The 12,892-nt window shown below is 34.0% G+C and overlaps 1 protein-coding gene across 3 annotated transcripts in view; it reads right to left on the reverse strand.

The window, feature by feature from the left end:
- The window catches only part of KCNT2 (potassium sodium-activated channel subfamily T member 2), a gene marked incomplete at both ends in the record, with an annotated part of 342,191 nt that overhangs the window by 206,352 nt on the left and 122,947 nt on the right, over nt 1-12,892 (reverse strand). For all 3 annotated transcript variants that reach the window (XM_080825071.1, XM_080825070.1, XM_080825069.1), the window contains 3 exons: nt 5,363-5,457; nt 7,945-8,028; nt 9,571-9,645. In XM_080825071.1, coding sequence (XP_080681197.1) covers nt 5,363-5,457; nt 7,945-8,028; nt 9,571-9,645 — 254 coding nt within the window. The remainder of the gene's footprint in view (nt 1-5,362; nt 5,458-7,944; nt 8,029-9,570; nt 9,646-12,892) is intronic.

The raw sequence follows: 12,892 nt of genomic DNA on the forward strand, positions 1-12,892 counted from the left end.
TGACAGAGAGAAATCAGAGCTAGGCAGAGAGGCAGGCAGAGGTGGGGGGGAGCAGGTTCCCCACTGAGCAGAGAGCCCGATGCGGGGCTTGATCCCAGGACCCTGAGATCATGACCTGAGCCGAAGGCAGAGGCTTAAACCACTGAACCACCCAGGCGCCCCTCTTTTTTTTTTTTTTTAATTTTATTTATTTATTTGACAGAGAGAGAGATCACAAGTAGACAGAGAGGCAGGCAGAGTGGGAGGGAGAGGCAGGCTCCCCACTGAGCAGAGAGCCAGATGTGAGGCTTGATCCTAGCATCCGGAGATCATGACCCGAGCCGAAGGCAGAGGCCTAACCCACTGAGCCATTCAGGCACCCCTGTGCCTCTGTTTCTGATCTGTACCATGAGAATTGCTGTGGCACAACCACTTTGGCTTTCTCTCACCCCTTCACCCCACCTTCTAATTGAAAACATCCTTTGGCTAGGTACCTATGTCACGGAAATTAAAGATGGTGTCTCTGCCTCTTCCTGGATAAGCCCTCAACTGCACTTCTGATACAACTCAGTATGAAAATGGGGTTTCCCAGAGAAAGATCTAAGGTGCTGCTATTGCATATACCACAGATTCTCATAAACTATATATTTTTCCTTTCGCTTTATCCTTTTCTTTTCTTATTCCTGCAGTACATACTTAATAATAGGTAGGTAGCATACTTTCTAAGTTCTTGTATGTCTGAAAATAACTCTACATTACCCTCATAACTCAATGATGGTTTAAATTCTAATTGTCTAACATCTGCCTGCCCACTTATGGAAAATTTAGTTGGGACAAAGAGTTTTCTATATGTTCTAGTGTAATGCAAACCTGGGGGCTGTTTGTTTCCAGATCTTCAGACAAACACACTTTCTGTCATTCATTGGTAATAAACCAAAATAAATGTGACCAAACAAATCTAATGACCAAATACTATGATGGCGATAACACCATTAGATGATGGTTTAATACTTTCTCTAAAATTCAGTTCTTATTTTTTCACTGTCCACTTCCTGTCACAAGGCTATTTGCCTTAAGAGTTAAATCAGTAAATAGAGTTCAAGAACTTCAGCACCGAGCATCAAAATAAGCGTTAATCAAAGATGTACAAGAAAATTCCAAACACTTTTTGAACTAAGTGTGTTAATAATTTTAACTAGGTCATGTTTTTAAACAATAAATGGATTTCTTTTTTCCTGAAATGAGACTGAGAAGGTAAACTAAATTTCTTACATTGGACTACAAACGAAATACCCATGAACACAATTCAGATCTTGATGTTACAGCTCTATGAAAAATGTGAAAATATCTAAATATACATATTCAAATAAAAAATTACAGTTTGAAACAAAGTAGGTGCAAAATAAGCCTACTAGTGTAAAATTAGAAACACCAAATGCATTACAAATTAGAGTACTTATTATTGGTTAGAATATGTTGATAATTAAGCTAAAGTCATGCGCTTGATTCCCGATGTACCAGTTTCCTCTGCTTTGTTACAGAGACACAGGCTGAATCACAATTCCCAGCTGTCTTGGAAGTGTGCATTATTGATCAAGAGGGGTACACAGCGGACGTGGGGAAAAATTAGTCCAAATTCCATTACAATGACAGGAAAAACAATTCTGAGCACATCCCCTACAGAGAGTGGGTCAGCAGCTTAATTTTATTTCAGTTTGGCATGTATCTCTTGTAGACAGATGCTTAATGATAGTTCTTTGTAATGTTAATCATGATGAAGAGAAGACACATTTTAAAACTATAGAGCAGCTTTCCAAAACAGGTAATTTTAACATTGTGAAATTCATGAACACATCCAGTTCATCAATATTAGCTCCTGAATCTTTGGGGGCTTAAATTGTATGCATTAAAAATTCTGATTTGGAAAAGCACTAACAGTCTTGCTCTATGACATAATGTAACTGTAATTAAGGCTAATCTCATCACAATGTAAAATATATATATATTGTTTGTGTGTGTGTATGTATGTGTGTATGTGTGTGTGTGAATTTGTATAGTATAAAGTAGTAAAGGTACCCAGAGAGAGGGAGATGCTACCATGACTTTTAACTTAGTGAATCTAACTAGAGGAAACAAATATTAGGAATAAGTAGAAAGTACAGAAAACCTGAATACATTATAATGAAGGAAAACCTTTCCTCATATGTCCCATTAAATATATTTTTAGGCATCTCAGTTCAGCTTTATATTATCATTAATAAGTTACTATGCCTAGATCTTTTATATCAAATTAGTTTTTGTGCAGTCACATAATCATCTTATATACAGAAGATACAGAAGATATGGAAGATTGAGGTGGAAAAAAATGAAATTTTTGGAGTGTTCATACCAAATGCCACATCCTCTGATGGACATTGTATAAACATATCTAATTTAGTCTTCATTAAAGTCATTAAAGGCAAAAGTCTTATAGGATAATTAATATTACCCTCATTTAATAATGTGGCAAATAAAGCTGGATAATTTCAGTAAGTTGCCCATGGGCTCCAAACTGGCATAGCCCTGAGTTTTAAACAAATGATATATATATGGGCTTTTATGATTCATCAGTGCAAGAGATTGCTTATTGTTCCACAGTATCTGGTTTTGCTCTTCCATGATAGTACAACATTCAGCTGGGTATATTCTTTCCCAGCTAGATCAGATTTCTATAGACTCCCTATCAGCTGCGTGTGGATATATGAGCAAATTCTGGGCTATATTATGCAGGTAATTTCTGGGTTGTGCTTTATCTTCTTCCTTCCTACAGGCTGGAGTCAGGATATAATGGCAAGAGTAGCCATCACGAGCCACGTTACAGAAACCATGTTTTGGGAATGGCAGAAAACAAATTCTAAGGAAATTTAGGATCCATTAATATGAAGCTGATGTAACCTTCTTGGACAGACTACTTACACATTTCCATTTGTTTAAGTTGCTGAACCTTTGTGTATATTTGTATTTTACAGTGTCTGTGTGGTATAACTCTTTGTTAAAACAGCCTGTGAATTTTAACTAACATAACATTGTTTATATTTTTCTTATCAATAACTACAGTTTTGATGGTGAATTCAAAAAAAGATGTATTCTACCCTCATATGATGGTCATGACTTATGAAGACATTTAGCTTGGAATGCTAGAGAAGAATACACAAAGACATCAAACTTCAGCTTCTCCGTTTTAGGTATTATAATTTAAAAACACATTTACCTAAATGTATTAACAAAACATGTATTGATGTACACGTAATTAAAAGCAATAAAACTGCACATTTATAATGTACATTATGAAAACCAGTAACACGCAAGAACAACAACAAAAGCAACTTCAACAGCAAATAAAATAAAAAGTAAAACACAAATAACTTAAATGATAAATAAACTGCATAATGGCCATTTCATATACATCACAAAAACCCATTATCTAGCACTGCTGCATCTCTTGGCATGAGAAAGTAGCAAAATTTGTCTATTTGCTTCTTTAGAAAATAAAAACTACACAAGAAATAGGCAAAAAGGCAAAAAGTAAGAGCAGAGAGCCCACCACTATGATGAGGATGTCTTCAAAACAAAAGTGCTGAGCTTAGTGTTTTCAGATAAAAATAACTTGTCCTGGGGCACCTGGGTGGCTCAGTGGGTTAAAGCCTCTGCTTTCGGCTCAGGTCATGATCCCAGGGTCCAGGGATCGAGCCCCACATCGGGCTCTCTGCTCCGCAGAGAGCCTGCTTCCTCCTCTCTCTCCCTGCCTGCCTCTCTTGCCTACTTGAAACCTCTGTCTGTCAAATAAATAAATAAAATCTTTAAAAAAAAAAAAAAAACTTGTCCTTATTTCAGCATTAATATTTCTTTTTTTAAGAAAGGGATTTTATTTATTTATTTGAGAGAGAGAGCTTGAGCAGGGAGAGGGGCAAAGGGAGAAGCAGACTCCCTGCGGAGCCAGGAGCCCAGTGAGGGGTCCAATCCCAGGACCCCAGGATCATGATCTGAGTCAAAGACAGACACCCAACTGACTGAGCCACCCAGGCGCCCCTCAGCATTAATATTTCAATTACTTCTTTACTAAATTTACTTTAACAGACTCTAATAATGTTTTAAAAATCATTCATTTCACTTTTTGTAATTTTCCAGCGTTTGAAATATTAGCATGTACACAGGTATTCAAAAAATTTTAATTTGGAGTATTTTTCCATAAATAAAATGAAAAAAACCTCCTAAACTATTAACATAATGTTATTATCTTAAAATTAAGAATTTTTAGTGCCTTTAGAAGGGAAATCATTACTTTTAATATTTCATTTTTATGCAGCTAGGTGTTCACTAGGTGAATAATAAAAAAAATTTGTGAGCAGTAAAAAAGATTAAAATGATAAGATGGCTTTGTGTCAATTTTAGAGAGATATTTTATACTTAAGGACATTTAATGTCCTAAACTGTATTTATTTTTCAAGATATAAAGTATGTAATAAAACCTATTTTAATCCAGTTAATAGAGAATTAACTACAAAGTACTGATACAAAGTAGTTGCAATACCTACATATCTCTACCTATGTTTATATATATCTATACCTCTATTTATATCTAATTCAATTGTACTAGCATATGAGAGCATTCTTCTTATTTTGTACTTCCTAATTAACTTTTTCTCTTTCTCGATAGGTCAAATCCAGGACAGAGCACAATTACATATAATATCTAAGACTCCTGGAAAACAGATATATTATTCTACCTCATTTTTTTATGTTTCACATTTTTTCTCCTCTTAAGGATCTATATGAGTCCATATGTGCAGCACAACATTTCCCACTGGATTACTTTATAATCATCAAAGTGAGACTTTCCAGAAGAAATAACTGTTTTCTATAATAAAGCAAAGTACCAAGTCCTGCATTGCTTTGTCAGGAGATCTGCCCTTGCTTTCTGCCTGACTGCACACTAAAACATCATGGAGGGAAGGCACAGGCAGACAGTGACGGGCAATGACAGTTTTCTCAACAGTGTTTCTGCTTTGAAGATTGTAGAAAGATAAGGGCACCTCCATGTCAGCAGTTTGAAAGAAAATTTCTTGTTTGACAACTGTGGCATGCAGTACAAATTCTTGTAATTTGATTGTTTATAACATTTGGGAAAATGTCAAAGTTGCAGTAAACATCAATACCAAATGATAGATGCACCTTCTTATTTTTTCTGTAAGACTGAAGGAGAGATTTTACTTTTATTTCTATAGGTGACCCTTTACATTTATAGTGAATATTTCTCCACTTATTTTAGCCAACTGAGTTAAAGTAATGTATATTTAAAAACTATAATTAAATGAGACAATAAAAATGGTATGTACAGTCTTACCAGGTGAAGATAAGGCATAGTAATGTAGATATTAAAATCAAAACTTGATTAAACATTGCAGACTGTGTACGCTGAATGGCTCTGTGCAGATCATTCTAAAATAAAACCAAAGAAGCTTATTTTAATTTTGAAAATATTGCATATCCATGAGTTTCACTATATTTGTTATTGTGTATTATACCTCATCATATTGTATATATCTTGCGCACATTCAATGGATATACTTTAAATGGATATAGCTTCATATTTCCATTTTTGCCTAGGTCTAAATAATCTTTACCTTAGCATTAATATTACAAAGATAATAATATGGGGGACCACCAAAGCCCCAAATTTCAGTTTACTCTCCCCTTATCAAGATCTGCAGAGAAGTTGTACTGACTCCTAAAAAGCCCACCATAGTGAGCAATGTCTCTAATGGAAAATTCTAATTTTAATAGTAATAGCTAAGTCAAGCTACAATCACATCTCATTCTCTGAATCAGGAAAAACGACATGAAATATGCCAGGCAATCTATCATGAAAAGAAAATGCAAAACAGTCAATGAATAAAATTTTTAAATTTAAATTCATTAATATAAAGATGAATTAAAGATATACTTTTTAACTTTCTAATTGAAAAACATTAAAAAATAATAATACTCAGTGTTATTTAAAATATAAAACATGAGCACTCAGAAATTATTGATATTGCCCATGTAATTTGTTATAAAATTTCTTGAAGGTGATTCTTCAGGTGACCTGAAGAGCAGGTCACAGCCATGCTCTTTTTATTTCATGCATTCATTAATTAATTTAATCAGTATTTACTCAATAACATAATTTCTAACAACTCACCACATGAAAATCATCAGAGATAAAAATTAATAGTTATGTTCACCTTATTACAAAATTATAATACTTATATGAAATAATAAATGTTCATTACTACTAAAATAACTAAAACATGCAATACAAAATGGTCAAAGTGATCAAAACTATATAACAGATTTATATGCAGCTATGAAAAATGATTTGAAGACATATGAAATTGAGCACTACAAAAACAAAATTCAAAATTCAAATTATAAAACTGAACATACACTGTAATTTCATATATGATATGTGTGCATTTTTATAGGAAATATTAGAAGGATATAAATTATTATAGTCTTTGGTAGATTCACAGGTTTTTTCATACTTTGTAGGTTTCTGCTCATCTCAAATATTTTATAATGAACTTTTAACTGTCTTAAAGTCAGTGTTGCATGAAATGAATCACTTCACCAATATAAAATCTCAATAAGCCACTATTTTATCTTCCTCTACCACATACTTAACCAGAACTGTTAAGAAAACAAAAAACTAAGTTGATTAGAAGTTAACCTCTCATCCCTTACTTTCTTTTTAACCGAGGTGTTAATGAGCAGAAAAATAAATAAAAATTTCTCCAACCAGTGAAAAGAGAAGCAAAATACAGAAACACAATGGAAAATGAATCCTAAATTAATATTGCAAAATACTACTTTCACTCTCAGTGATTGACTAATGACTCCCTTGATTAGGCAAATTTTTTCCACCAACTAAGAACTCAAATTAGTATAAAGAGGTTTATTTTTTCCCCATGTATTTTTTTCTTTAGCAGTTTAGGCAATCTTTATTTAGTGAAATAGTATTTTGGGGGGGTATAATGAAGACAGCCCAACATTTCTTTAAACCATTCCACAGGTCATACTCCCCTATCATTTGGACATGTATTTTCATGAGATTCCAGTAGTTATTTAATATAAATGTTTAGAAACATTCATTTGATTGTGAATACTCAAATGCTAGGTAAATATTCCTTTATAATTTTTGTGTTCCATTTCTGTCCAAAAACATTTAAAAGGAAAACAAGTTTGCTTCCAAACGAATTTAATTTCGATGTAGTAAAACTAACAGTTGAGTCCTTACTATTTTTGTGCCAGATACAATACTTTATACACACACATCCCACACACACACACCTATGTGCTTATACATATAGTTTCATTTAATTCTTATAGCAAAGTCTGTAAGTCTTTGTAAGTCTCTTCTTAAGACAAATAACCAAAGTTATTGGTAGCTCTGGACTGGTGATATTTAGAAAATCAGCACTGTTTTTGTTCACCAGGTCACAGAGACTTACAAAGGTGGTGACTTGGCAATATGGGCCAAGTTAAGATAGCCCAAAAAGTTTTTACTCTGAATTAGAATACAAGCAGACTTAAGGTCTTCAATAGTAATATAACATACCACTTTATTTGATAGTATTTTACCAAAACTCTTTCATTTTTACAAAAATTTAAATGAAATTATTTACTGGGATGCTAAATTTATTTTTTTAATTATTAATTTAAAATAAATTTATTTCTTTTAAAAATGAACAATTTAGAAATTTAATTATACCTAAATAAATCACAACAGTATGAGTTTATATTTCATAGGAGAAAGAAAAATGGAGAAGTGCAAGACTGAGACCTCAAATCATCTTCTCTCTCTGTTTAATATAAGCAGTGAAAGTATGTAAGAAATAATGGAAGGGTAAAAATATTGTTGTATTTACACTTCATTTTCATACTTACAATCATATTTTCCAAGGCATGTTTGGCAAGCCAACAGTTTAGAAAGACAGGGACAAATAGATTCCTTAAGGAAGGCCAGAAGATCTAAAAAACAAACAAAAACTAAACTTTTATCTCAAAGCAAAAATCATATCCATCAGATTAAAATGTAGAACAAAAAAAAAGTTAATAAAGACTAAAATTTTCAATACATGTGATAAATTCTTTAAACTCATTAATGAAACGCAAGGAGAAGATCCAATCTTTTCATTCATTGGTCTAAGTCTTACTTAGGGAAAAATTCTTTGGGAAATTATTATGGAAGCAGAAAGGAAAAAAATGAGCTCTGCTGAATGTCAGCTGTAACTGTGGTAATTCTATCATTAATCTTTCATTGTGACAGTTTATAATAGACATCACCTCTCTCTTCCCTACAACTCGAGAGGGAAAATAGGAATAAAGAGGGAGAGAGAAGGCTTTCCCTTTTCATAACATTACCACTTACTCTCTTCAGATTCAAACATTTTAAGTGACCTTGGGAACCATATTCAATTGGATTACATTTACTTAGCCCGTCATTTAACCTAGCTCCAGTTGTTCCTCTAGATAAATCACTCAAATTAAAATAATTGTCAGAAATAAGCAACCACTTAAAATAGTATTTGCTTATTTTCATAATTTTCCAAATAAAGTTCAAAGGAAGTGTTAGAAAGCATATCCCAAACAGACATTATCATAACTCTATGAAATACAGATTAAAACCTAATTTTGCAATGGGAAAGTGCTTGTTACATATTTATAGGGCTGCAATTGAGCAGGATCATCGTAGAATTGGTATTCCACAGTACTTTGATAAAGAAGCAAATTGCTAATTGTCTGGCTGTTGGCAACTTTCTTATTAATGGGAGAATTGGACTTAGTAAATATTGTGTTTAAGCTAGAAATAAATAAATGCTCAGTATGAGAAACTTTTATCAATACTTCGTTTCTATTTTATTTATTTGGATATAGGTGACATACAATGTTATATGAGTTTCAGGTGTACTACTTAGTGATTTCACAAGTTTATACATCATGCCATGTTCACCACAAGGGTAGCTACCATCTGTCCTATGATATCACTACTACAATATCACTGATTATATTCCTTAAGCTATGCCTTTTATTGCCATGGCATTCATTTCATAACTGGGCCTGTATCCCCACTCCCTTGCACCAAATTGGGTGCAATTTGCCCAACCCCCCACTCTCTTCCCTCTGGCAACCATCAGTTTTCTGTATTTATAGGTCTGATTTTATTTTTTGTTAGTTTCTACTTTTTTTTTTTAATTCTGCAATATACACAAGAAATAGAGTGATTAATTTCTACTCTATCTAGATAATATTAACACCTATTCACATGGCACATCCAGAGCATATATGTCTGAAAAAGGATTTTATTTTGTTATTGCACTAAATCTCATTTGTTTTCATTTAATTTCATAATCCAATTATCCAACTGATTTTACTGTTTATTTTTAATACCATGATCCTAACCAAAGCCTAAAATCATTTATTGGAGCTAATGTATTATTTATTAGTATTTAGATTTAAAGACTTAAGTCTAATGACAAAATTATTTATTTTAAAGATGCTTTTAGGACTTACTGAGATAATGAAGGGAACCGCATTAATTATTTCCAAGATGAAGGGTATTCGTAAAATCTGTTCCCAGATGTTTCCCTTCCAAGAAAGAATAAATAAAAATGAAAGTCAATTATATTGAATCCCATTAAAGGGGGAAAAAGACAGCACTCAGAATTTCTCTAGCACGGATGCTTACATTAACAGAATACCAAATCATTACATAAAAATGTAGCAATGACTTTTAAAGAGTATTTTTCTCAATATAATTGTACTCTCTCAATTTTTTGTTAAGTTTAAGAAGTAGAACGAACATTTATAGTAAGTCTGGAATATTGCACACAACACATTTTGATCATATAATATTTCATGGAAGAAAAGTTACTAGTAAAAGTACCCATATTAAAGAAGCTACAGAATCAGTAAAAAGTGATTCAATCTAAGTTTTTTAGTACATGAGTTATATTCACAAACTTTAAAGTATGTTAAATAGCTTGTAAATGCATACACTTGTTAATGTTCATTAGTATTAACATTGTTTCTATGTTAAAACTTAAAGGAAGGGCTTTTTCAATCATTTAGATTCTAATCTTCCAACCCACATAGTACAACAGTATTCATTAAAACTGGCGACGTCATTTGTGGGTCCTAATGCAAAATGAAAATTCAGGGCTTCTTATTAACACATTATGAACAATTTCCAGAAGGTGACAGGAGAATATTAAAATAAGCACAGGCCCTGGAGGGGAGGGGGTGGGAGGGATAGGGTGGCTGGGTGGTGGACATTGGGGAGGGTATGTGCTATGGTGAGTTCTATGAATTGTGTAAGATTGATGAATCACAGACCTGAACCCCTGAAATACATGTTAATAAAAAAAAAAAATAAGCACAGGCCTTTCTAAATGTATAGCCCTGTGAAAATGCATGCTACACAGTCATGAAGTTGTCTCTGATATAAACAGGTTAATCATGGACACTTTCTTAAATGGCGTCCAATGGGGGGGAAAAAAAGAAAAAAAAAAAAGAAAAAACTCAGAACTTCCTAAAGCAGTTTATTCTTCTTTGAAGAGATCTGCATATTAGAAAAGCAATTTGAAATCTGGGTCCCTGTATCTTCCAGTCATTTTATAACACTGGCTTCAAAGTTAGGAACTTTTCTTAATTTTGCTTGAGGTCCCAAAGTCTTCAAATATTACAGTAATAGAAGATACTATCACATCACAAAGCAAGGTTCTAGACTGGCTAATAATCATGAACTCAAATATTAGGTAATAAGTTTTGCTGTATGCCATTCTTCACCATCTCCAGGCTATCCAGAAAGTGGTAGGGGGAACAGGTGGAAGAAATGGAAGCAACGAGAAACCCTCTGTACTGACATATTAGTGATGCTTTGGTGCTTCCTCAAGAGAACCACTTTGGGAGCTTGGCTCACACATAGAGACTATATTTGGCTCATGCCCAAGACATCTAAACATGAAGAGGCAGCAGTGCAACAAGAAAAGAGGGCTGAAATGAGAGCAAGCCGCAATGACACCAATTCTAAGACAAAGGTACTTGTTTTCTGGGAACCAAACGAGACTCTAAAGAATAAAATCTATGGCCATTTTAAAGGAGTTTACACTTGGCACGGTGGTGTGCCTGAAGGCGAAACAAGACCAACAGCTGGTGGACCTCAGAGGTCCACGGCTTGGGTCACAGCCTTAGGGCCAGCCAGAGGTGCTGAGGCATCGGAGGAGCACCAGTCAAAGGCCTGCAGAAGACCACAGCAGCCCTACTTGTGTCTGTCATGCAGAGCAACCCAACAGGAGACTCTACTTGTGCCAGTCAAGCACCTTCATTCCAGGCGGTGACTTGACCTCACTCCCTGTGCCTCCTCAGTCCCAGAGGGACCTGGATCAACAACATTAAATAAGAAAGGAAGTGAGAATGACAGATAACCTCACAATGATTCCCCGTCCCACGCAGGTCTGAGCCAAGGTTAAGCTGAAGTCTTAAAGTGAATGAAAATTTTAAATGTTTATATATATTGAGCATAATTTCTAAAATACTAAACTGAAATTTGCCTTGTGATTGGAGACTACAAATGTTCTGGGACCGTTACAACATATCATCTGATCAGCATGGATCAGGAGGATGTATGGATTTGGAAAAGTGTCTGAGGACTAAAGATCTTTCCTACTTGTGCTAAGTCAAGTTTGTTCAATAAAGCAGTTATGACTGAGTTGGGGTGTGCATGTTAAATTACCATTTCATTCACCAGTTTTTTTTGTTTTGTTTTGTTTTGTTTTGTTTTTACTGTATGCTTAACATTTGGCTTATTCCATCCTTGGTGTGTTTTTACTGGTGATTGTACCTCTCTCTTTGGTGTCAATGACTGTTGCTGGGGAAAAAGACTGATGTGACCAGCAAGAGAAGGAAGGGTGTGGAAACAGTTACCACTGGTGATATGTCAGGATATCTCTATTAATGCACAGCAAGATTAATATTAGTTTTCTTAGCTATGAGATACTGTTTGGACAACTTTAGTTCATAGTAAACAAAAATGTTATATATCTCTGATGACTCTCTTCATTTCCTTTTGTAATACATCAATTTTATTTCATGGATTTTTTTCTCAAACAATTAAAAGTCTCATAAGTGTTATCTGACTTAATCTGGTTAATTTCTGATTTATCTTCTATATTAAAGCCAAAAGATTCTTTCTAAAAGCCACTACCAACATAATAATACCCAAACTACTCCTTGGATTATATGAAGGTTCATAATCTGGACTCTGGTTACTGGTCTTGTTTGTATCTATTATACTTCTATTTCCATCTTGAATTCAGCCACAGATTCATCCATACTGAATTTTATACAGTTCTCTGAATAAGCTAGGCTATTTCATACTTTTATAACTCTGCTCACACTTCTCCTACTGCTTGGAATGCCCCACTCCCTATGTCTTTACCACTAATCTCCTAGATAAGTGTTAATAACATGTTATAGAACTGCTTGTTTCTTTGCCTGTCAGGGCTCGAGAAATATGTTAATGCGTAAATTAGGGACTCCTGAATGGTTCAGTCGGTTAGCATCTGTCTTTGGCTCAGGTCACAATCCCAGGGTTCTAGGATCGAGCCCCACGCCAGACTCCCTGCTCAGTGAAGAGACTGTTTTCTCTCTTTGCTGCTCCCCCTGCTTGTGTTCTCTTGCTCTCTCTGTCAAATAAATAAATAAAATCTTTTAAAAAGAGAGAGAGAGAAGAAAAGAAATTTCTTAGGTAGCTTTATCTGTTCTAAGTGTGTAGAACTATATTTCTCTTACGGAATTCAATAAAGTATAAATAAATATTAATCCAACCATTTTA

The sequence above is a fragment of the Martes martes genome (genome assembly GCF_963455335.1).
Source record: "Martes martes genome assembly, chromosome: 15".
Classification (NCBI taxonomy): Eukaryota; Metazoa; Chordata; class Mammalia; order Carnivora; family Mustelidae; genus Martes; species Martes martes.